Below are 25,994 nucleotides of genomic sequence, written 5' to 3' on the forward strand. Positions count from 1 at the left end.
GATGAGAGGAGAAGGGAGAGAGAAACAGGATGAGAGGAGAAGGGAGAGAGAAACAGAATGAGAGGAGGAAGAGGAGAAGGGAGAGAGAAACAGGATGGGAGGAGGAAGAGGAGAAGGGAGAGAGAAACAGGATGAGAGGAGAAGGAGAGAGAAACAGGATGAGAGGAGGAAGAGGAGAAGGGAGAGAGAAACAGGATGAGAGGAGAAGGGAGAGAGAAACAGGATGAGAGGAGAAGGGAGAGAGAAACAGGATGAGAGGAGAAGGGAGAGAGAAACAGGATGAGAGGAGAATGGAGAGAGAAACAGGATGAGAGGAGAAGGGAGAGAGAAACAGGACGAGAGGAGAAGGGAGAGAGAAACAGGATGAAAGGAGGAAGAGGAGAAGGGAGAGAGAAACAGGATGGGAGGAGGAAGAGGAGAAGGGAGAGAGAAACAGGATGAGAGGAGAAGGGAGAGAGAAACAGGATGAGAGGAGGAAGAGGAGAAGGGAGAGAGAAACAGGATGAGAGGAGAATGGAGAGAGAAACAGGATGAGAGTAGAAGGGAGAGAGAAACAGGATGAGAGGAGGAAGAGGAGAAGGGAGAGAGAAACAGGATGGGAGGAGGAAGAGGAGAAGGGAGAGAGAAACAGGATGAGAGGAGAAGGGAGAGAGAAACAGGATGAGAGGAGGAAGAGGAGAAGGGAGAGAGAAACAGGATGAGAGGAGAAGGGAGAGAGAAACAGGATGAGAGGAGGAAGAGGAGAAGGGAGAGAGAAACAGGATGAGGGGAGAAGGGAGAGAGAAACAGGATGAGAGGAGAAGGGAGAGAGAAACAGGATGAGAGGAGAATGGAGAGAGAAACAGGATGAGAGGAGAAGGGAGAGAGAAACAGAATGAGAGGAGAAGGGAGAGAGAAACAGGATGAGAGGAGGAAGAGGAGAAGGGAGAGAGAAACAGGATGAGAGGAGAAGGGAGAGAGAAACAGGATGAGAGGAGAAGGGAGAGAGAAACAGGATGAGAGGAGAAGGAGAGAGAAACAGGATGAGAGGAGAAGGGAGAGAGAAACAGGATGAGAGGAGAAGGGAGAGAGAAACAGAATGAGAGGAGAAGGGAGAGAGAAACAGGATGAGAGGAGGAAGAGGAGAAGGGAGAGAGAAAAAGGATGAGAGGAGAATGGAGAGAGAAACAGGATGAGAGGAGAAGGGAGAGAGAAACAGGATGAGAGGAGGAAGAGGAGAAGGGAGAGAGAAACAGGATGAGAGGAGAAGGGAGAGAGAAACAGGATGAGACGAGAAGGGAGAGAGAAACAGGATGAGAGGAGAAGGGAGAAAGAAACAGGATGAGAGGAGAAGGGAGAGAGAAACAGGATGAGAGGAGAAGGGAGAGAGAAACAGGATGAGAGGAGAAGGGAGAGAGAAACAGGATGAGAGGAGGAAGAGGAGAAGGGAGAGAGAAACAGGATGAGAGGAGGAAGAGGAGAAGTGAGAGAGAAACAGGATGAGAGGAGAAGGGAGAGAGAAACAGGATGAGAGGGAAGGGAGAGAGAAACAGGATGAGAGGAGAAGGGAGAGAGAAACAGGATGAGAGGAGAAGGGAGAGAGAAACAGGATGAGAGGAGAAGGGAGAGAGAAACAGGATGAGAGGAGAATGGAGAGAGAAACAGGATGAGAGGAGAAGGGAGAGAGAAACAGGATGAGAGGAGAAGGGAGAGAGAAACAGGATGAGAGGAGAAGGGAGAGAGAAACAGGATGAGAGGAGAAGGGAGAGAGAAACAGGATGAGAGGAGTAGGGAGAGAGAAACAGGATGAGAGGAGAAGGGAGAGAGAAACAGGATGAGAGGAGAAGGGAGAGAGAAACAGGATGAGAGGAGAAGGGAGAGAGAAACAGGATGAGAGGAGAAGGGAGAGAGAAACAGGATGAGAGGAGGAAGAGGAGAAGGGAGAGAGAAACAGGATGAGAGGAGAAGGGAGAGAGAAACAGGATGAGAGGAGAAGGGAGAGAGAAACAGGATGAGAGGAGAAGGGAGAGAGAAACAGGATGAGAGGAGAATGGAGAGAGAAACAGGATGAGAGGAGAAGGGAGAGAGAAACAGGATGAGAGGAGAATGGAGAGAGAAAGAGGATGAGAGGAGAACGGAGAGAGAAACAGGACGAGAGGAGAAGGGAGAGAGAAACAGGATGAAAGGAGGAAGAGGAGAAGGGAGAGAGAAACAAGATGGGAGGAGGAAGAGGAGAAGGGAGAGAGAAACAGGATGAGAGGAGAAGGGAGAGAGAAACAGGATGAGAGGAGAAGGGAGAGAGAAACAGGATGGGAGGAGAATGGAGAGAGAAACAGGATGAGAGGAGAAGGGAGAGAGAAACAGGATGAGAGGAGAAGGGAGAGAGAAACAGGATGAGAGGAGAAGGGAGAGAGAAACAGGATGAGAGGAGAAGGGAGAGAGAAACAGGATGAGAGGAGAAGGGAGAGAGAAACAGGATGAGAGGAGAAGGGAGAGAGAAACAGGATGAGAGGAGAAGGGAGAGAGAAACAGGATGAGAGGAGAAGGGAGAGAGAAACAGGATGAGAGGAGAAGGGAGAGAGAAACAGGATGAGAGGAGAAGGGAGAGAGAAACAGGATGAGAGGAGAATGGAGAGAGAAACAGGATGAGAGGAGGAAGAGGAGAAGGGAGAGAGAAAAAGGATGAGAGGAGAATGGAGAGAGAAACAGGATGAGAGGAGAAGGGAGAGAGAAACAGGATGAAGAGGAGAGAAGAGGAGAAGGGAGAGAGAAACAGGATGAGAGGAGAAGGGAGAGAGAAACAGGATGAGAGGGGAAGGGAGAGAGAAACAGGATGAGAGGAGAAGGGAGAGAGAAACAGGATGAGAGGAGAAGGGAGAGAGAAACAGGATGAGAGGAGAGAGGAGAAGGGAGAGAGAAACAGGATGAGAGGAGAAGGGAGAGAGAAACAGGATGAGGAGGAGAGGAGAAGGGAGAGAGAAACAGGATGAGAGGAGGAAGAGGAGAAGGGAGAGAGAAACAGGATGAGAGGATGAAGAGGAGAAGGGAGAGAGAAACAGGATGAGAGAGAAACAGGATGAGAGGAGAAGGGAGAGAGAAACAGGATGAGAGGAGAAGGGAGAGAGAAACAGGATGAGAGGAGAAGGGAGAGAGAAACAGGATGAGAGGACAGGAGAGAGAAACAGGATGAGAGGAGAAGGGAGAGAGAAACAGGATGAGAGGAGAAGGGAGAGAGAAACAGGATGAGAGGAGAAGGGAGAGAGAAACAGGATGAGAGAGAGAGAGGGAGAGGAGAAACAGGATGAGAGGAGAGAGGAGAAGGGAGAGAGAAACAGGATGAGAGGAGAAGGGAGAGAAACAGGATGAGAGGAGAAGAGAAACAGGATGAGAGGAGAAACAGGATGAGAGGAGAAGGGAGAGAGAAACAGGATGAGAGGAGAGGAGAGGAAACAGGAAGGGAGAGAGAAACAGGATGAGAGGAGAATGGGAGAGAAACAGGATGAGAGTAGGAGAGAGAAACAGGATGAGAGGAGGAAGAGGAGAAGGGAGAGAGAAACAGGATTGGAGGAGGAAGAGGAGAAGGGAGAGAGAAACAGGATGAGAGGAGAAGGGAGAGAGAAACAGGATGAGAGGAGGAAGAGGAGAAGGGAGAGAGAAACAGGATGAGAGGAGAAGGGAGAGAGAAACAGGATGAGAGTAGAAGGGAGAGAGAAACAGGATGAGAGGAGGAAGAGGAGAAGGGAGAGAGAAACAGGATGGGAGGAGGAAGAGGAGAAGGGAGAGAGAAACAGGATGAGAGGAGAAGGGAGAGAGAAACAGGATGAGAGGAGGAAGAGGAGAAGGGAGAGAGAAACAGGATGAGAGGAGAAGGGAGAGAGAAACAGGATGAGAGGAGGAAGAGGAGAAGGGAGAGAGAAACAGGATGAGAGGAGAAGGGAGAGAGAAACAGGATGAGAGGAGAAGGGAGAGAGAAACAGGATGAGAGGAGAAGGGAGAGAGAAACAGGATGAGAGGAGTAGGGAGAGAGAAACAGGATGAGAGGAGAAGGGAGAGAGAAACAGGATGAGAGGAGAAGGGAGAGAGAAACAGGATGAGAGGAGGAAGAGGAGAAGGGAGAGAGAAACAGGATGAGAGGAGAAGGGAGAGAGAAACAGGATGAGAGGAGAAGGGAGAGAGAAACAGGATGAGAGGAGAATGGAGAGAGAAAGAGGATGAGAGGAGAAGGGAGAGAGAAACAGGACGAGAGGAGGAAGAGGAGAAGGGAGAGAGAAACAGGATGAGAGGAGAAGGGAGAGAGAAACAGGATGAGAGGAGGAAGAGGAGAAGGGAGAGAGAAACAGGATGAGAGGAGAATGGAGAGAGAAACAGGATGAGAGTAGAAGGGAGAGAGAAACAGGATGAGAGGAGGAAGAGGAGAAGGGAGAGAGAAACAGGATTGGAGGAGGAAGAGGAGAAGGGAGAGAGAAACAGGATGAGAGGAGAAGGGAGAGAGAAACAGGATGAGAGGAGGAAGAGGAGAAGGGAGAGAGAAACAGGATGAGAGGAGAAGGGAGAGAGAAACAGGATGAGAGTAGAAGGGAGAGAGAAACAGGATGAGAGGAGGAAGAGGAGAAGGGAGAGAGAAACAGGATGGGAGGAGGAAGAGGAGAAGGGAGAGAGAAACAGGATGAGAGGAGAAGGGAGAGAGAAACAGGATGAGAGGAGGAAGAGGAGAAGGGAGAGAGAAACAGGATGAGAGGAGAAGGAGAGAGAAACAGGATGAGAGGAGGAAGAGGAGAAGGGAGAGAGAAACAGGATGAGAGGAGAAGGGAGAGAGAAACAGGATGAGAGGAGAAGGGAGAGAGAAACAGGATGAGAGGAGGAAGAGGAGAAGGGAGAGAGAAACAGGATGGGAGGAGGAAGAGGAGAAGGGAGAGAGAAACAGGATGAGAGGAGAAGGGAGAGAGAAACAGGATGAGAGGAGGAAGAGGAGAAGGGAGAGAGAAACAGGATGAGAGGAGAAGGGAGAGAGAAACAGGATGAGAGGAGAAGGGAGAGAGAAACAGGATGAGAGGAGAAGGGAGAGAGAAACAGGATGAGAGGAGAAGGGTGAGAGAAACAGGATGAGAGGAGAAGGGAGAGAGAAACAGGATGAGAGGAGGAAGAGGAGAAGGGAGAGAGAAACAGGATGAGAGGAGAAGGGAGAGAGAAACAGGATGAGAGGAGAAGGGAGAGAGAAACAGGATGAGAGGAGAATGGAGAGAGAAACAGGATGAGAGGAGAAGGGAGAGAGAAACAGGATGAGAGGAGAAGGGAGAGAGAAACAGGATGAGAGGAGGAAGAGGAGAAGGGAGAGAGAAACAGGATGGGAGGAGAAGGGAGAGAGAAACAGGATGAGAGGAGAATGGAGAGAGAAACAGGATGAGAGGAGAATGGAGAGAGAAACAGGATGAGAGGAGAAGGGAGAGAGAAACAGGATGAGAGGAGAAGGGAGAGAGAGAAACAGGATGAGAGGAGAAGGGAGAGAGAAACAGGATGAGAGGAGAAGGGAGAGAGAAACAGGATGAGAGGAGAAGGGAGAGAGAAACAGGATGGGAGGAGAAGGGAGAGAGAAACAGGATGAGAGGAGAAGGGAGAGAGAAACAGGATGAAAGGAGAATGGAGAGAGAAACAGGGTGAGAGGAGAATGGAGAGAGAAACAGGATGAGAGGAGGAAGAGGAGAAGGGAGAGAGAAACAGGATGAGAGGAGGAAGAGGAGAATGGAGAGAGAAACAGGATGAGAGGAGAAGGGAGAGAGAAACGGGATGAGAGGAGGAAGAGGAGAATGGAGAGAGAAACAGGATGAGAGGAGAAGGGAGAGAGAAACAGGATGAGAGGAGAAGGGAGAGAGAAACAGGATGAGAGGAGAATGGAGAGAGAAACAGGATGAGAGGAGAATGGAGAGAGAAACAGGATGAGAGGAGGAAGAGGAGAAGGGAGAGAGAAACAGGATGAGAGGAGGAAGAGGAGAATGGAGAGAGAAACAGGATGAGAGGAGGAAGAGGAGAATGGAGAGAGAAACAGGATGAGAGTAGGAAGAGGAGAATGGAGAGAGAAACAGGATGGGAGGAGAAGGGAGAGAGAAACAGGATGAGAGGAGAAGGGAGAGAGAAACAGGCCGAGAGGAGGAAGAGGAGAAGGGAGAGAGAAACAGGATGAGAGGAGAAGGGAGAGAGAAACAGGATGAGAGGAGAAGGGAGAGAGAAACAGGATGAGAGGAGAAGGGAGAGAGAAACAGGATGAGAGGAGAAGGGAGAGAGGAACAGGATGAGAGGAGAAGGGAGAGAGAAACAGGATGAGAGGAGAAGGGAGAGAGAAACAGGATGAGAGGAGAAGGGAGAGAGAAACAGGATGAGAGGAGAAGGGAGAGAGAAACAGGATGAGAGGAGAAGGGAGAGAGAAACAGGATGAGAGGAGAAGGGAGAGAGAAACAGGATGAGAGGAGAAGGGAGAGAGAAACAGGATGAGAGGAGAAGGGAGAGAGAAACAGGATGAGAGGAGAAGGGAGAGAGAAACAGGATGAGAGGAGAATGGAGAGAGAAACAGGATGAGAGGAGAAGGGAGAGAGAAACAGGATGAGAGGAGAAGGGAGAGAGAAACAGGATGAGAGGAGAAGGGAGAGAGAAACAGGATGAGAGGAGAAGGGAGAGAGAAACAGGATGAGAGGAGAAGGGAGAGAGAAACAGGATGAGAGGAGAAGGGAGAGAGAAACAGGATGAGAGGAGAAGGGAGAGAGAAACAGGATGAGAGGAGAAGGGAGAGAGAAACAGGATGGGAGGAGAAGGGAGAGAGAAACAGGATGAGAGGAAAAGGGAGAGAGAAACAGGATGAGAGGAGAAGGGAGAGAGAAACAGGATGAGAGGAGGAAGAGGAGAAGGGAGAGAGAAACAGGATGGGAGGAGAAGGGAGAGAGAAACAGGATGAGAGGAGAAGGGAGAGAGAAACAGGATGAGAGGAGAAGGGAGAGAGAAACAGGATGAAAGGAGAAGGGAGAGAGAAACAGGATGAGAGGAGAATGGAGAGAGAAACAGGATGAGAGGAGAAGGGAGAGAGAAACAGGATGGGAGGAGAAGGGAGAGAGAAACAGGATGAGAGGAGAAGGGAGAGAGAAACAGGATGAGAGGAGGAAGAGGAGAAGGGAGAGAGAAACAGGATGAGAGGAGAAGGGAGAGAGAAACAGGATGAGAGGAGAAGGGAGAGAGAAACAGGATGAGAGGAGAAGGGAGAGAGAAACAGGATGAGAGGAGAAGGGAGAGAGAAACAGGATGAGAGGAGAAGGGAGAGAGAAACAGGATGAGAGGAGGAAGAGGAGAAGGGAGAGAGAAACAGGATGAGAGGAGGAAGAGGAGAAGGGAGAGAGAAACAGGATGAGAGGAGGAAGAGAGAAGGGAGAGAGAAACAGGATGAGAGGAGAAGGGAGAGAAACAGGATGAGAGGAGAAGGGAGAGAGAAACAGGATGAGAGGAGAAGGGAGAGAGAAACAGGATGAGAGGAGAAGGGAGAGAGAAACAGGATGAGAGGAGAAGGGAGAGAGAAACAGGATGAGAGGAGAAGGGAGAGAGAAACAGGATGGGAGGAGAATGGAGAGAGAAACAGGATGAGAGGAGAATGGAGAGAGAAACAGGATGAGAGGAGAAGGGAGAGAGAAACAGGATGAGAGGAGAAGGGAGAGAGAAACAGGATGAGAGGAGAAGGGAGAGAGAAACAGGACGAGAGGAGAAGGGAGAGAGAAACAGGATGAGAGGAGAAGGGAGAGAGAAACAGGATGAGAGGAGAAGGGAGAGAGAAACAGGATGAGAGGAGAAGGGAGAGAGAAACAGGATGAGGAGAATGCAGCAGGACCTTTACCTTGACCTTTCCACTAACTCATCCTGCCCTTTACCGTGCTGCTGGAGTTGATGACTGGCAAACACTGTGTGTGTGTGTGTGTGTGTGTGTGTGTGTGTGTGTGTGTGTGTGTGTGTGTGTGTGTGTGTGTGTGTGTGTGTGTGTGTGTGTGTGTCAGTGACGAGATGAAAACAGTCCCAATTTGCTTCCTTCCCCTTCCTCTTGGCCCTGACCCTTCAATGATTATCCTTTTCTACAACCAGACAGTATAGATGGCAGATCAGAGCAGTATTAGACAGTACAGATGACAGATCAGAGCAGTATTAGACAGTACAGATGACAGATCAGAGCAGTATTAGACAGTACAGATGACAGATCAGAGCAGCATTAGACAGTACAGATGACAGATCAGAGCAGCATTAGACAGTACAGATGAAAGATCAGAGCAGTATTAGACAGTACAGATGACAGATCAGAGCAGTATTAGACAGTATAGATGACAGATCAGAGCAGTATTAGACAGTACAGATGACAGATCAGAGCAGTATTAGACAGTATAGATGACAGATAAGGCATTAGACAGTACAGATGACAGATCAGAGCAGTATTAGACAGTATAGATGACAGATCAGAGCAGTATTAGACAGTACAGATGACAGATCAGAGCAGTATTAGACAGTACAGGTGACAGATCAGAGCAGCATTAGACAGTACAGATGAAAGATCAGAGCAGTATTAGACAGTACAGATGACAGATCAGAGCAGTAATAGACAGTGCAGATGACAGATCAGAGCAGTATTATACAGTAAATATGACAGATCAGAGCAGTATTAGACAGTACAGATGACAGATCAGAGCAGCATTAGACAGTACAGATGACAGATCAGAGCAGTATTAGACAGTACAGATGACAGATAAGGCATTAGACAGTACAGATGACAGATCAGAGCAGTATTAGACAGTACAGATGACAGATCAGAGCAGCATTAGACAGTGCAGATGACAGATCAGAGCAGTATTAGACAGTACAGATGACAGATCAGAGCAGCATTAGACAGTACAGACGACAGATAAGGCATTAGACAGTACAGATGACAGATCAGAGCAGTATTAGACAGTGCAGATGACAGATCAGAGCAGCATTAGACAGTACAGACGACAGATAAGGCATTAGACAGTACAGATGACAGATCAGAGCAGTATTAGACAGTATAGATGACAGATCAGAGCAGTATTAGACTGTATAAATGACAGATCAGAGCAGTATTAGACTGTATAGATGACAGATCAGAGCAGTATTAGACAGTATAGATGACAGATCAGAGCAGTATTAGACTGTATAGATGACAGATCAGAGCAGCATTAGACAGTACAGATGACAGATCAGAGCAGCATTAGACAGTGCAGATGACAGATCAGAGCAGCATTAGACAGTACAGATGACAGATCAGAGCAGCATTAGACAGTACAGATGACAGATCAGAGCAGTATTAGACAGTACAGATGACAGATCAGAGCAGCATTAGGCAGTATAGATGACAGATCAGAGCAGTATTAGACAGACCAGATGACAGATCAGAGCAGCATTAGACAGTACAGATGACAGATAAGGCATTAGACAGTACAGATGACAGATCAGAGCAGTATTAGACAGTACAGATGACAGATAAGGCATTAGACAGTAAAGATGACAGATCAGAGCAGCATTAGGCAGTACAGATGACAGATCAGAGCAGCATTAGACACTATAGATGACAGATCAGAGCAGCATTAGGCAGTATAGATGACAGATCAGAGCAGTATTAGACAGACCAGATGACAGATCAGAGCAGCATTAGACAGTACAGATGACAGATAAAGCATTAGACAGTACAGATGACAGATCAGAGCAGTATTAGACAGTACAGATGACAGATAAGGCATTAGACAGTACAGATGACAGATCAGAGCAGTATTAGACAGTACAGATGACAGATCAGAGCAGTATTAGACAGTACAGATGACAGATCAGAGCAGTATTAGACAGTACAGATGACAGATAAGGCATTAGGCAGTACAGATGACAGATCAGAGCAGTAATAGACAGTGCAGATGACAGATCAGAGCAGTATTAGGCAGTATAGATGACAGATCAGAGCAGTATTAGAGAGTACAGATGACAGATCAGAAAAGCATTAGGCAGTATAGATGACAGATCAGAGCAGTATTAGAGAGTACAGATGACAGATCAGAGCAGCATTAGACACTATAGATGACAGATCAGAGCAGCATTAGACAGTACAGATGACAGATAAGGCATTAGACAGTACAGATGACAGATCAGAGCAGTATTAGACAGTACAGATGACAGATCAGAGCAGTATTAGACAGTACAGATGACAGATAAGGCATTAGACAGTACAGATGACAGATCAGAGCAGTAATAGACTGTATAGATGACAGATCAGAGCAGTATTAGACAGTACAGATGACAGATCAGAGCAGTATTAGACAGTACAGATGACAGATCAGAGCAGTATTAGACAGTGCAGATGACAGATCAGAGCAGTATTAGACAGACCAGATGACAGATCAGAGCAGTAATTGACTGTATAGATGACAGCTCAGAAAAGCATTAGGCAGTGCAGATGACAGATCAGAGCAGTATTAGACAGTACAGATGACAGCACATACTGTGCTTTCACACATATTCAATGTTTTTTCTAAATATTTAGACTAGCTACTGTATAACACACCACTGATAAGGCCACTACAAGACCTGACAAAAAAAACCACCAAGACCTGACAAAGAACTACAAAGACCTGCAAAGAACTACAAAGACCTAACAAAGAACTACAAAGACCTGACAAAGAACTACAAAGACCTGACAAAGACCTCCAAAGGCCTGACAAATAACTACAAAGACCTGACAAAGACCTACAATGACCTGACAATGACCTGACAAAGACCTACAAAAACCTGTCAAAGACCTGACAAAGACCTACAAAGACCTGACAATGACCTGACAAAGACCTACAAAGACCTGACAAAGAACTACAGACCTGCAAAAACTACAAAAACCTGACAACAAACACTACATCACTACAAAAGTCAACAACATTGTAACAACCGTTCAATCAAACCAACACCACAAACAAGATTCAAACATTTCAAAACATACACACAGTATCTGCGGTAACAGTATCTGAGGTAAAAGTGTCTGAGGTAACAGTGTCTGAGGAAACAAACAGTATCTGCGGTAACAGAATCTGCGGTAACAGTTTCTGAAGTAACAGTATCTGAGGTAACAGTTTCTGAGGTAACAGTTTCTGAGGTAACAGTATCTGAGGTAACAGTATCTGAGGTAACAGTATCTGAGGTAACAGTCTCTGAGGTAACAGTATCTGCGGTAACAGTTTCTGAGGTAACAGCTTCTGAGGTAACAGTATCTGAGGTAACAGTATCTGAGGTAACAGTATCTGAGGTAACAGTATCTGAGGTAACAGTTTCTGAGGTAACAGTATCTGAGGTAACAGTTTCTGAGGTAACAGTATCTGAGGTAACAGTTTCTGAGGTAACAGTATCTGCGGTAACAGTTTCTGAGGTAACAGCTTCTGAGGTAACAGTATCTGAGGTAACAGTATCTGAGGTAACAGTATCTGAGGTAACAGTATCTGAGGAAACAGTATCTGAGGTAACAGTTTCTGAGGTAACAGTATCTGAGGTAACAGTTTCTGAGGTAACAGTATCTGAGGTAACAGTTTCTGAGGTAACAGTATCTGAGGTAACAGTATCTGAGGTAACAGTGAGGACATGAAGTAATAGACACACCACAAGCTGGCGGAACCCTGTGGACGGTTGCCAGGGCAACAGGAAACCACCGACCAGGAGCTTATTGGCTTCATAGAGTCTGACTGAAGGCCACAGGGAAAAACACAACAGCGCTGTAAGGCTGTGTGTATGTGTACGTCTCTTCCTGGTGTTGTAATGAAAGTCATTCATCTCTGTATTTTTCCTCAGCAACACACAACTGATTATTTAATATTGCAACAAAATTTGCGCACACACACACCGGTATGACACACATATCACAGAGCCTTCAGGCAGCATTAGTGTAGGAGGATTAGGAGTGAGATAACATGGAGTGGGGAGGACCATGAGATAACATATTAAACATGGAGTGGTAGAGGACCATGAGATAACATATTAAACATGGAGTGGGGGAGGACCATGAGATAACATATTAAACATGGAGTGGGGGGGGGGGACCATGAGATAACATATTAAACATGGAGTGGGGGAGGACCATGAGATAACATATTAAACATGGAGTGGTAGAGGACCATGAGATAACATATTAAACATGGAGTGGGGGAGGACCATGAGGTAACATATTAAACATGGAGTGGGGAAGGACCATGAGGTAACATATTAAACCATGAGATAACTGTCAGGATTTGGCCAGGGTTGTTCCGGGTTTTGGTCACTAGATGCCCCCATTGTGCTTTTTGACCTTATGTTTTTTCCCTTGTTCCCCATTATTATTTGCACCTGTACCTCGTTTCCCCTGATTGTATTTAAACCCTTAGTTTCCCTCAGTTCTGTGCTCTGTGTTTGTATGTTAGCACCCAGCCCTAGTGTTCTGTGTTTTCTTGTCGATTCCGGTGGATGCTCTTGTGGAATTCTGTTTTTGTTTTTGAGTGTCTCTTGAGGCTTTTTTGTGCTATTCCTACCACCTTTTGGATTTGCCATTTTTGTATTTAAGGACTTCTCCTTTTTACTTTATTAAATACACCGTCTTAAGTACTGCTGTGTCTGCCTCATCTTCTGGGTTCTGCTGACTATTCGTGGCTCAGTTGGTTAAGTGACTGTTTCTCACTCCGGAGACCCAGGTTCGTAACCGGGTCCTGACAGAAACACAGAGCCAAAAATGAACCCAGAGGCAGCCAGTTCCCAGGACCTTTTTGCCATGCTGTCCCACCACCAGGAGACTGTCCAACGCCACGAAGCCGCCCTGGTTCAGCAAGAGGCCTTAATGGCTAGACATTCTCATCTTCTGTCGGAGATGCTGATTTCCATTAAGCAAATATCTGATCGTCTTACCCCGGCAACAGTTCCCGTCCCAGTACCACAGATTCACGTACCCATGGCAGTTAACCCCCTGGCTGAACCTCGTCTTCCACCTCCCCAACGGTTCTCAGTTGATCCAAGTGCTTGTAAAGGGTTTCTCACCCAATGTTCTCTCTCCTTTGAGCTACAACCCTCGTCGTTTCCCATCGACCGGTCTAAGATCGCTTATATCATCACCCTGCTGTCGGAAAAAGCCCTGGCCTGGGCTACTGCTGTGTGGGATGCCCATAGTTCCTGCTGTGCCAGCTACTCTGCCTTTGCTGAGGAATTCAAACGAGTGTTTCAAGGCCCAAGCAGTGGTTCTGACTCAGCCAAACAGCTCCTGACTCTCCACCAAGGTTGGCGCAGCGTGACGGACTATGCCATCCAGTTCCGCACGGTGGCAGCAGCAAGTGGCTGGAACAACGAGGCGCTCACGGTGTGCTTTCTGAAAGGCCTTTCCGACACTATCCAAGATGAACTGGCCACTCGGGAACCACCGGACAATCTCGAGTCCCTGATCAAGTTGGCCTCACGCATTGACCAGCGTCTGAGAGAGAGAGAACTCAACCGTAGACCTCTAGCCCCTATCAGTCCCAGCTCCGAGTCCCCACCTTTATCCTCGCTGGCTCCATCGGAACCCATGCAGATTGGACGCATCTCCCAGGCTGAGAGAGACCGCCGGATGAGGAGCGACGCTGTCTATATTGCGGCAAACCGGGCCATTTCCGTTCCACGTGTCCCGGGCTCCAGGGAAACGCTCTGTCCCGTACAGACCGGGGGAACTGTAACGGGAAACATAACCTCCTCCCATCCGTCCAACTCCCGTCTGCTCATTCCAGTCACCCTCTCCTGGGACAACCACAAGCTTCACCTTCAAGCCTTGGTAGACTCTGGAGCCGCAGGTAACTTCATGGATGGTGTCTGGGCGAAGGAGAATGGCGTTCCCTCTGAACCTCTAAGTGAACCCATGAGGGTCACTACATTGGATGGAAGCCCTTTGGGATCTGGACTTGTCACTCATGTCACTACCTCCTTGTGACTTTCAGTTTCACAACACCAGGAATTGATGAACTTTCATTTGATCTCCTGTTCCGAGTTCCCTCTCGTCCTTGGATACCCCTGGCTTCACAGCCATAACCCTCACATCGACTGGTCTGTGGGCACTATCAAGCAGTGGGGTCCTACGTGCCAAGCTACTTGTATTTTCCAGAATTCCCCGAGTTCTACTCCCGAGTCTTTAGAATCCATCGACCTGACCCGAGTTCCCGAGTGTTACCATGACCTCAAACTGGTGTTTAGCAAACAGAGGGCCACCATGCTACCACCCCATAGACCTTACGATTGCCCCATCGACCTGTTTCCGGGCACTTGCCCCCCCAGGGGTCGGATCTTTTCCCTATCTCCACCCGAACGAGCTGCTATGGATACCTACATCAAGGACGCTCTGGAAGCAGGCCTCATGCGTCCATCCACCTCCCCGGCGGGAGCAGGGTTTTTCTTTGTGGCCAAGAAAGACGGTGGATTACGTCCTTGCATCGACTACCGGGGACTCAATGCCATAACCGTCCGTAACCGTTACCCGCTACCCCTTATGGCCACAGCCTTCGAGCTGCTCCAGGAAGCAGTTTTCACTAAGCTTGACCTGCGGAACGCATACCATCTTGTGCGGATCAGACCTGGTGACGAGTGGAAGACCGCTTTCAACACGCCTACTGGTCACTATGAATACTTGGTGATGCCCTTCGGCCTGACCAACGCCCCAGCGGTGTTCCAAGCGCTCATAAACGATGTGCTTAGGGATATGCTTAACATATTTGTGTTCGTTTACTTGGATGACATCCTCATCTTTTCGAGCTCCCTTCAAGAACACACTAAGCATGTCAGACAAGTACTCAAACGCCTCCTGGACAGCCATCTGTACGTTAAGCCGGAAAAATGTGAATTCCATTCATCCCGAGTACAATTCCTGGGATTTGTAGTGGAACCCGGTCGAGTCCAAATGGACCCCAGGAAGGTAGGGGCGGTAGCGGATTGGCCCACCCCCAAATCCGTTAAGGAAGTTCAGCGTTTCCTGGGCTTCACAAACTTTTACCGCAAGTTCATCAAGAACTTCAGCTTGGTGGCAGCCCCTCTCTCAGCTTTAACCAAGGGTGGCAATGCAAGGTTTTTGTGGGGAAGAGAAGCTGAGACGGCCTTCCAAGGACTCAAGCAGCGCGTTCTCTCTGCTCCCATCCTGATACTACCGACTACGGATGAACCATTTGTGGTGGAGGTAGACGCATCAGAGGTTGGTGTTGGAGCTGTCCTGTCTCAGAGGGGTGAAGACAAGAAGCTTCATCCGTGCGCTTTCTTCTCACACCGGCTTACCCCGACTGAGAGGAACTACGATGTGGGGGATCGTGAACTCCTAGCGGTTAAGATGGCATTGAAGGAATGGAGACACTGGCTCGAGGGGCTTCTCACCCGTTTCAAGTGCTTACGGACCACAAAAATCTGGAGTATATCCAGCAGGCGAAGCGGTTGAACTCTAGACAAGCTAGATGGTCTCTTTTCTTCAATCGATTCCAGTTTATCCTCACCTATCGGCCCGGGTCGAAGAATCTCAAACCGGATGCCCTGTCCCGAGTCTACGCTCCTGCCATTCGAGATGACACGGACATGCCTGTCCTTCCTGCTGCTAAGATTGTGGCTCCGATCTCGTGGCAAGTTGAGGATACCGTGAGACGTGCTCAAGCTAGCGAACCAGACCCGAAAGGAGGTCCTGCCAATCGGTTGTTTGTCCCCAAGGCAGTGAGGACTCAGGTCCTTCTGTGGGGGCACTCCTCTCGCCTCACCTGTCATCCGGGCGTAGGTCGCACCTTGGAGTTCATCCAGCGTAAGTTCTGGTGGCCTACCATAAGAGAAGACGTTGCCACTTTCGTCAAGGCCTGTCCCGTGTGCTGCCAGGGCAAATCTTCTCACCTCCGCCCTCAAGGACTCCTTCACCCTTTACCTGTTCCCCACAGACCCTGGTCCCATATCTCATTGGACTTTATTACTGGACTTCCTCCATCCCATGGCAATACTACTATCCTAGTCATAATCGACAGGTTTTCAAAGGCGGCCAGGTTCGTCCCTCTGACTAAGTTACCTTCTGCCAAGGAAACGGCTGAGTTGGTAATTAATCATGTGTTCCGAGTCTTCGGCATTCCTCAAGATATGGTTTCTGACAGAGGTCCCCAGTTCGCCTCAAGGTTTTGGAAGGCCTTCTGCCAACTCATGGGGGCTTCTGCCAGTCTATCTTCAGGGTACCATCCGGAGTCCAACGGCCAAACAGAGAGGATGAATCAAGAGCTGGAAACCACCCTCCGATGTATGACTCGTGACAACCCGTCCACATGGTCATCCTTTATTGTTTGGGCCGAATACGCGCACAACACCTTGCGCTCCTCCTCCACTGGTATGTCCCCGCACGAGTGTCAGTTTGGCTATGCTCCTCCATTGTTCCCGGACCAGGAGGCAGAAGTCAGAGTGCCTTCAGCCTTGAAGTTCGTCAGACGCTGTCGGCTTATGTGGAGGAAGACCCGTCTTAATCTTATGCGTTCCTCACAGAGGTACCAACAACAAGCCAACAGACGTCGCCGTCCCGGGCCTACCCTGCGCCCCGGCCAGAGAGTCTGGCTCTCCACAAGAAACTTACCTCTACGGGTGGAGTCTCGCAAGCTGTCCCAAAAATACATCGGTCCCTTCAAGGTTGCCAGGAGAGTTAACCCAGTTTCTTATCGCCTACACTTACCCAGATCCCTTAAGATTAATCCCACATTTCACATTTCATTGTTAAAACCTGTTGTTTTTTCTCCCCTTGTCCCGGCAGACAGACCTCCCCCTCCGCCTCGTGTCATTGGAGGCCAGCTGGCTTATACCGTCCATCGGATACTGGATTCCCGCCGGGTGCAGCGGTCCTGGCAGTATCTGGTGGACTGGGAAGGCTACGGTCCCGAGGAGCGCTCCTGGGTTCCTGCCAAAGACATCCTGGATCCTGACCTCATTCGTCAGTTCAGGGCCCTCCACCCTGAGAGAGCTGGTAGGAACGTCAGGAGCCGTTCCTAGGGGGGATTCTGTCAGGATTTGGCCAGGGTTGTTCCGGGTTTTGGTCACTAGATGCCCCCATTGTGCTTTTTGACCTTATGTTTTTTCCCTTGTTCCCCATTATTATTTGCACCTGTACCTCGTTTCCCCTGATTGTATTTAAACCCTTAGTTTCCCTCAGTTCTGTGCTCTGTGTTTGTATGTTAGCACCCAGCCCTAGTGTTCTGTGTTTTCTTGTCGATTCCGGTGGATGCTCTTGTGGAATTCTGTTATTGTTTTTGAGTGTCTCTTGAGGCTTTTTTGTGCTATTCCTACCACCTTTTGGATTTGCCATTTTTGTATTTAAGGACTTCTCCTTTTTACTTTATTAAATACACCGTCTTAAGTACTGCTGTGTCTGCCTCATCTTCTGGGTTCTGCTGACTATTCGTGGCTCAGTTGGTTAAGTGACTGTTTCTCACTCCGGAGACCCAGGTTCGTAACCGGGTCCTGACAATAACATATTAAACATGGAGTGGGTGAGGACCATGAGATAACATATTAAACATGGAGTGGTAGAGGACCATGAGAAAACATATTAAACGTGGAGTGGGGGAAGACCATGAGATAACATATTAAACATGGAGTGGTAGAGGACCATGAGATAACATATTAAACATGGAGTGGTAGAGGACCATGAGATAACATATTAAACATGGAGTGGGGAGTACCATGAGATAACATATTAAACATGGAGTGGTAGAGGACCATGAGATAACATATTAAACATGGAGTGGTAGAGGACCATGAGATAACATATTAAACATGGAGTGGTAGAGGACCATGAGATAACATATTAAACATGGAGTGGGGGAGGACCATAAGATAACATATTAAACATGGAGTGGTAGAGGACCATGAGATAACATATTAAACATGGAGTGGTGGAGGACCATGAGATAACATATTAAACATGGAGTGGGGGAGGACCATAAGATAACATATAAAACATGGAGTGGGGGAGGACCATGAGATAACATATTAAACATGGAGTGGGGGAGGACCATGAGATAACATATTAAACATGGAGTGGGGGAGGACCATGAGATAACATATTAAACCATGAGATAACATATTGAACATGGAGTGGGGGAGAACCATGAGATACCATATTAAACATGGAGTGGTAGAGGACCATGAGATAACATATTAAACATAGAGTGGGAGAGGACCATGAGATAACATATTGAACATGGAGTGGGGGAGGAACATGAGATAACATATTAAACATGGAGTGGTAGAGGACCATGAGATAACATATTAAACATGGAGTGGTGGAGGACCATGAGATAACATATTAAACATGGAGTGGGGGAGGACCATAAGATAACATATTAAACATGGAGTGGTGGAGGACCATGAGATAACATATTAAACATGGAGTGGGTGAGGACCATGAGATAACATATTAAACATGGAGTGGTAGAGGACCATGAGATAACATATTAAACACGGAGTGGTAGAGGACCCATGAGATAACATATTAAACATGGAGTGGTAGAGGACCATGAGATAACATATTAAACATGGAGTGGTAGAGGACCATGAGATAACATATTAAACATGGAGTGGTAGAGGACCATGAGATAACATATTAAACATGGAGTGGGGGAGGACCATGAGATAACATATTAAACATGGAGTGGTGGAGGACCATGAGATAACATATTAAACATGGAGTGGTAGAGGACCATGAGATAACATATTAAACATGGAGTGGGGAGTACCATGAGATAACATATTAAACATGGAGTGGTAGAGGACCATGAGATAACATATTAAACATGGAGTGGTAGAGGACCATGAGATAACATATTAAACATGGAGTGGTGGAGGACCATGAGATAACATATTAAACATGGAGTGGGGAGGACCATGAGATAACATATTAAACATGGAGTGGTAGAGGACCATGAGATAACATATTAAACATGGAGTGGTAGAGGACCATGAGATAACATATTAAACATGGAGTGGGGGAGGACCATGAGATAACATATTAAACATGGAGTGGTGGAGGACCATGAGATAACATATTAAACATGGAGTGGGGAGTACCATGAGATAACATATTAAACATGGAGTGGTAGAGGACCATGAGATAACATATTAAACATGGAGTGGTAGAGGACCATGAGATAACATATTAAACATGGAGTGGTGGAGGACCATGAGATAACATATTAAACATGGAGTGGTAGAGGACCATGAGATAACATATTAAACATGGAGTGGTGGAGGACCATGAGATAACATATTAAACATGGAGTGGTAGAGGACCATGAGATAACATATTAAACATGGAGTGGGGAGGACCATGAGATAACATATTAAACATGGAGTGGTAGAGGACCATGAGATAACATATTAAACCATTAGATAACATATTAAACCATGAGATAACATATTAAACATGGAGTGGTAGAGGACCATGAGATAACATATTAAACCATGAGATAACATATTAAAAATGGAGTGGGGGAGTACCATGACATAACATATTAAAAATGGAGTGGTAGAGGACCATGTGATAACATATTAAACATGGAGTGGTAGGGGACCATGAGATAACATATTAAACATGGAGTGGGGGAGGACCATGAGATAACATATTAAACATGGAGTGGTAGAGGACCATGAGATAACATATTAAACATGGAGTGGGGAGGACCATGAGATAACATATTAAACATGGCGTGGTAGAGGACCATGAGATAACATATTAAACCATGAGATAACATATTAAACATGGAGTGGTAGAGGACTATGAGATAACATATTAAAAATGGAGTGGTAGAGGACCATGTGATAACATATTAAACATGGAGTGGTAGGGGACCATGAGATAACATATTAAACATGGAGTGGGGGAGGACCATGAGATAACATATTACACATGGAGTGGTGGAGGACCATGAGATAACATATTAAACATGGAGTGGGGAGGACCATGAGATAACATATTAAACATGGAGTGGGGGAGGACCATGAGATAACATATTAAACCATGAGATAACATATTAAACATGGAGTGGTAGAGGACCATGAGATAACATATTAAACCATGAGATGACATATTAAACATGGAGTGGTAGAGGACCATGAGATAACATATTAAACATGGAGTGGGGGAGGACCATGAGATAACATATTAAACATGGAGTGGGGGAGGACCATGAGATAACATATTAAACCATGAGATAACATATTAAACATGGAGTAGGGGAGGACCATGAGATAACATATTAAACATGGAGTGGTAGGGGACCATGAGATAACATATTTAACATGGAGTGGTGGAGGACCATGAGATAACATATTAAACATGGAGTGGTAGAGGACCATGAGATAACATATTAAACATGGAGTGGGGGAGGACCATGAGATAACATATTATACATGGAGTAGTAGAGGACCTTGAGATAACATATTAAACATGGAGTGGTAGAGGACCATGAGATAACATATTAAACATGGAGTGGTAGAGGACCATGAGATAACATATTAAACATGGAGTGGTAGAGGACCATGAGATAACATATTAAACATGGAGTGGTAGAGGACAATGAGATAACATATTACACATGGAGTGTGTGAGGACCATGAGATAACATATTAAACATGGAGTAGTAGAGGACCATGAGATTACATATTAAACACACCTCTCCATCCTGTCCTAATCTAATTCAAATCACATCAAATGTTATTGGTCCATACACATATTTAACAGATGTTATTGGTCACATATTTAACAGATGTTATTGCTCCATATATAACAGATGTTATTGGTCCATATTTAACAGATGTTATTGGTCACATATTTAACAGATGTTCTTGGTCACATATTTAACAGATGTTATTGGTCCATATTTAACAGATGCTATTGGTCCACATTTAACAGATGTCAGTGGTCCATACAGATATTTAACAGATGTTATTGGTCCATATTTAACAATTGGTATTGTTCCATACACATTTTTAACAGATGTTATTGGTCCATATTTAACAGATGTTATTGGTCCATATTTAACAGATGTTATTGGTCCATATTTAACAGATGTTATTGGTCCATATTTAACAGATGTTATTAGTCCACATTTAACAAATGTTATTGGTCACATATTTAACAGATGTTATTGGTCCATATTTAACAGATGTTATTGGTCCATATTTAACAGATGCTATTGGTCCACATTTAACAGATGTCATTGGTCCATACACATATTTAACAGATGTTATTGGTCCATATTTAACAATTGGTATTGTTCCATACACATATGTAACAGATGTAATTGGTCACATATTTAAGAGATGTTATTGGTCCATATTTAACATATGTTATTCGTCTATATTTAACAGATGTTATTAGTCCATATTTAACAGATTTTATTAGTCCATATATAACAGATGTTATTGGTCCATATTTAACAGATGTTATTGGTCCATATTTAACAATTGGTATTGTTCCATACACATATGTAACAGATATTATTGGTCCATATTTAACAGATGTTATTGATCCATATTTAACATATGCTATTGGTCCATATTTAACAGATGTTATTGATCCATATTTAACAGATGTTATTGGTCCATATTTAACAGATGTTATTGATCCATATTTAACAGATGTTATTGATCCATATTTAACAGATGTTATTGATCCATATTTAATAGATGTTATTGGTCCATATTTAACAGATGTTATTGATCCATATTTAACAGATGTTATTGGTCCATATTTAACAATTGGTATTGTTCCATACACATATGTAACAGATGTTATTGGTCCATATTTAACAGATGTTATTAGTCCATATTTAACAGATGTTATTGGTCCATATGTAACAGATGTTATTGATCCATATTTAACAGATGTTATTGGTCCATATTTAACAATTGGTATTGTTCCATACACATATGTAACAGATGTTATTAGTCCATATTTAACAGATGTTATTGTGGGTGTTTCTAGCTCCAACAGTACAGTAATATCTAACTAAATGCTTGTGTTCCTAGCTCCAATAGTACAGTAATATCTGACTAAATGCTTGTGTTTGTAGCTCAAACAGTGCAGCATTATCTAACTAAATGCTTGTGTTCCCTGCTCCAACAGTACAGTAATATCTAACTAAATGCTTGTGTTTCTAGCTCCAACAGTGCAGTAATATCTAACTAAATGCTTGTGTTCCTAGCTCCAGCATTAATATCTATCTAAATGTTTGTGTTCCTAGCTCCAACAGTAATATCTAACTAAATGCTTGTGTTCCTAGCTACAACAGTACAGTAATATCTAACTAAATGTTTGTGTTCCTAGCTCCAACAGTAATATCTAACTAAATACTTGTGTTCCTAGCTCCAACAGTGCAGTAATATCTGACAATACACAAAGTGTGTGTGTGTGTGTGTGTGTGTGTGTGTGTGTGTGTGTGTGTGTGTGTGTGTGTGTGTGCGTGCGTGCGTGCGTGCGTGCGTGCGTGTGTGTGTGTGTGCGTAAGCCCACAGTGCTCAGTCTGTGAGAATAGCCATGCTAATTATCTCATTGCTTATTCATCTGTGTGGAACTGAGCAGACTGTTTAGAGACAAATTAACCTAAACACTGAACTCTCACTCTCACCCTTCTTTCCCTCCCTCTTGCTAACAAGACACCAGAAGAATTGGAAGGAAAATAAGTCTTACCTTGACTGAGTCTCTTTCTGAAGGATTGTCAGAGAGAGAGAGAGAGAGAGACAGACAGAGAGACAGAGAGAGAGAGAGAGAGAGAGAGGCAGAGAGAGACAGAGAGTGAGAGAGAGAGGGAGACAGAGAGACAGAGAGAGAGAAAGACAGAGAGAGAGAGAGAGAGACAGAGAGAGAGACACAGAGAGAGAGACAGAGACAGAGACAGAGACAGAGAGAGACAGAGAGAGAGAGAGAGACAGAGAGACACAGAGACAGAGAGACAGACAGAGATAGAGAGTGAGGGAGAGAGAGAGAGAGACAGAGGGAGAGAAAATGTGTGAGAAAGAGGGAGAAAACCAAAGCCATAACATTTCACATACAGACAAATAACTACACACACTCTTACATACAGGTCACTGTAAAACACATTCTGCAAAAATGTGTTTATTGGGTTTACTCATTCAGATTAGCGCAGGGAGAGCTATTAAACTCTGACAGGCTAACAATGGAGTAGGTATAGCACTGCTACTCTGGAGTTAGACTAGTAATTAGCATAGCACTGCTACTCTGTCATTAGACTAGTGATTAGTATAGCACTGCTACTCTGGAGTTAGACTAGCGCTTAGCATAGCACTGCTACTCTGGCGTTAGACTAGTGATTAGCATAGCATTTCCATTTCCATTATAGTCATTTAGCAGACGGTCTTATAAAGAGTGACTTGCATTCATCTTAAGATAGCTAGGTGGGACAACCACATATCACAGTAATAATAATTAAATTTACCTCAAAGGGGGTGGGGGTGGGGGTGGGGTGGGGGGTGTGAGGAGGTGGTGCGAGGGGGCTGCTATGGGATTATTTAAAATACTCTTTGAGGAGGTAAGGTTTCAGATGTTTTCCGAAGAGACTCTGATGTCCTAGATTCAGGGGTAAGCTGGTTCCACCGTTGGGGTGCAAGGACAGAGAAGAGCTTGGACTGGGCGGAGCGGGATCATCCCTCCCATAGGGGTGGGAGGGCCAAGAGACAGGATGTTGCAGAACAGCGTGCTCAGGTTGGAGTGTAGGGTTTGGAGCATAGCTGAAGGTAGGGAGGGGCAGTTCCTCTTGCTGTTCCATAGGTAAGCAACATGGTCTTGTAGTGGATGCGAGCTTCATCTGGAATCCAGTGGAGTGTGCAGAGGAGCAGGGTGACATGGGAGAACTTGGGAAAGGTTCAAAACAAGGTTGGCTGCAGCGTTCTGTTGCAGGGTTTTAACGGCACAAGCAGGGAGCCCAGCCAACAGCATGTTGCAGTAGTCCAGAGGGGAGATGACAAGCCTGTATTAGGACTTGTGCTGGTTCCTGTGTGAGGTTGAGTCGTACTCTATGGATGTTGTACAGCATGAACCTGCAGGAGTCACTGCTTTGATGTTTGCAGAGAACAACAGGGTGTCGTCTAGGGTCACGCCAAGGTTCTTTGTACTCTGGGAGGGCGACACTGTGGAGTCAACCGTGATGAAGAGGTCTTTAATTAAGCAGGGAGGCCTTCCACGGGAGGAAGAGCAGCTCCGTCTTGTTGAGCTTGAGGTGGTGGGACGACAACCAAGCTGAGATATCTGCCAGGCACGCAGAGATGCATTTCGCCACCTGGGTGTCAGAGGGGGGGAAGAAGAAAATTGAGTGTCATCCGCATAGCAATGACAGGAGAGACCATGTGAGGACATGGAGCCGAGTGACTTGGTGTAAAGAGAGAAGAGGAGAGGGTCTAGAACTGAGCCCTCGGGGACACCAGTAGTGAGAGTACATGGTGCAGATACAGATCCTCTCTAAGTCACCTGGTAGGAGCAGCCTGTCAGGTAGGAGGCAATGCGGAAGTGTGCAGAGCCTGAAACGCCCAGCCCTGAGAGGGAGGAGAGGAGGATCTGATGATTCACGGTGTTGAAGGAGGAAGAGAACAGAGGAGAGAGAGAGACTCAGCTTTGGCAGTGCGGAGAGCCTCCGTGACACAGAGAAGAGCGGTCTCAGTTGAGTGACCCGACTTCAAGCCTGACTGGTTAGGGTCAAGAAGATCGTTCTGAGCGAGATAGCGAGAGAGTTGGTCAGAGACATCACACTCAAGTGTTTTAGAAGAAAAGAAAGAAGGCATACCGGTCTGTCGTTTTATAAGTCCGAGGAGTTGTTGGTTTTGTGAGGAGGGGAGCGGCCATTTTTAAGTCAAAGGGGAATAAAGCCAGTGGTCAGGGATGAGTTGATGAGGGAAGGGAGGAATGGGTCACGGTCTCCAGAGATGGTCTGGAGGAGAGAGGAGGGGATGGTGTGAAGAGGGCATGTTGTCTGGCGGTCGGACCTCAATAGTTGCAGGATTTTATCTGGAGAGAAAGGGATCAAGGCGTGGTTCTGATGGTTCTGGGACCAGTGGACTCAATAGGCTGGGTGAGTGAGGAGCAGATGTCGCCATATTGTTATTTATTTAATTTATATCTACAGTTGAAGTCTACAGTTGAAGTTTACATACACTTAGGTTGGAGTCATTAAAACTTGTTTTTCAACCACTCCACTCATTTCTTGTTGACAAACTAGTGTTGTCAAGTTGGTTAGGACATGTACTTTGTGCATGACACAAAGTAATTTTTCCAACAATTGTTTACAGACAGATTATTTCACTTATTTATTTTGTCAGGCAAGTCAATTAAGAACAAATTCTTATTTTCAATGACAGCCTAGGAACAGTGGGTTAACTGCCTTGTTCAGGGGCAGAATGACAGATTTGTACCTTGTCAGCTCGGGGATTTGAACTTGCAACGCTCTAATCACTAGGCTACGCTGCATCAATAGCCGTGATATAAATTCTTGTACAACCCAAAGTTTCCTTGATGTCTTTCCAGACTCCCTCCACCTACCCAAGGACGTCAGAGTACAAACATCGGTTAACTTCTTATGGCTGCAGGGGCAGTATTGAGTATCTTGGATGAAAAGGTGCCCATAGTAGACTGCCAGCTCCTCAGTCTCAGTTGCTAATATATGCATAGTATTATTTGTATTGGATAAAAAAACTCTAAAGTTTCCAAAACTGTCAAAATATTGTTTGTGAGTATAAAATAACTGATATTGCAGGTGAAACCCTGAGGTTTTCTTTTTGAAAACTCCATGTTCCATAGCATGCCTTTGCTCCATTTAAAGGGATATCAACCAGATTCCTTTTCCTATCGCATCCTTAAGGTGTCAATAGTCTTCAGACATAGTTTCAGGCTTTTATTTTGAAAAATGAACCAGAAAGATAACATCGCACCAGGTGTTTGCATGAGTTTTGCTCGCACAACAGAGTTTGGG

At 45.9% G+C, this 25,994-nt stretch overlaps 1 protein-coding gene across 1 annotated transcript in view; it reads right to left on the reverse strand.

Annotated features, from left to right (window-relative positions):
- The window catches only part of LOC135506822 (transducin-like enhancer protein 4), a 150,829-nt gene that overhangs the window by 48,684 nt on the left and 76,151 nt on the right, over nucleotides 1-25,994 (reverse strand). Inside the window, exon 7 of the mRNA XM_064926250.1 lies at nucleotides 22,706-22,722. Within this exon, the coding sequence (XP_064782322.1) occupies nucleotides 22,706-22,722 (17 nt within the window). The remainder of the gene's footprint in view (nucleotides 1-22,705; nucleotides 22,723-25,994) is intronic.

This window comes from Oncorhynchus masou, chromosome 1, assembly GCF_036934945.1.
Source record: "Oncorhynchus masou masou isolate Uvic2021 chromosome 1, UVic_Omas_1.1, whole genome shotgun sequence".
NCBI lineage: Eukaryota > Metazoa > Chordata > Actinopteri > Salmoniformes > Salmonidae > Oncorhynchus > Oncorhynchus masou.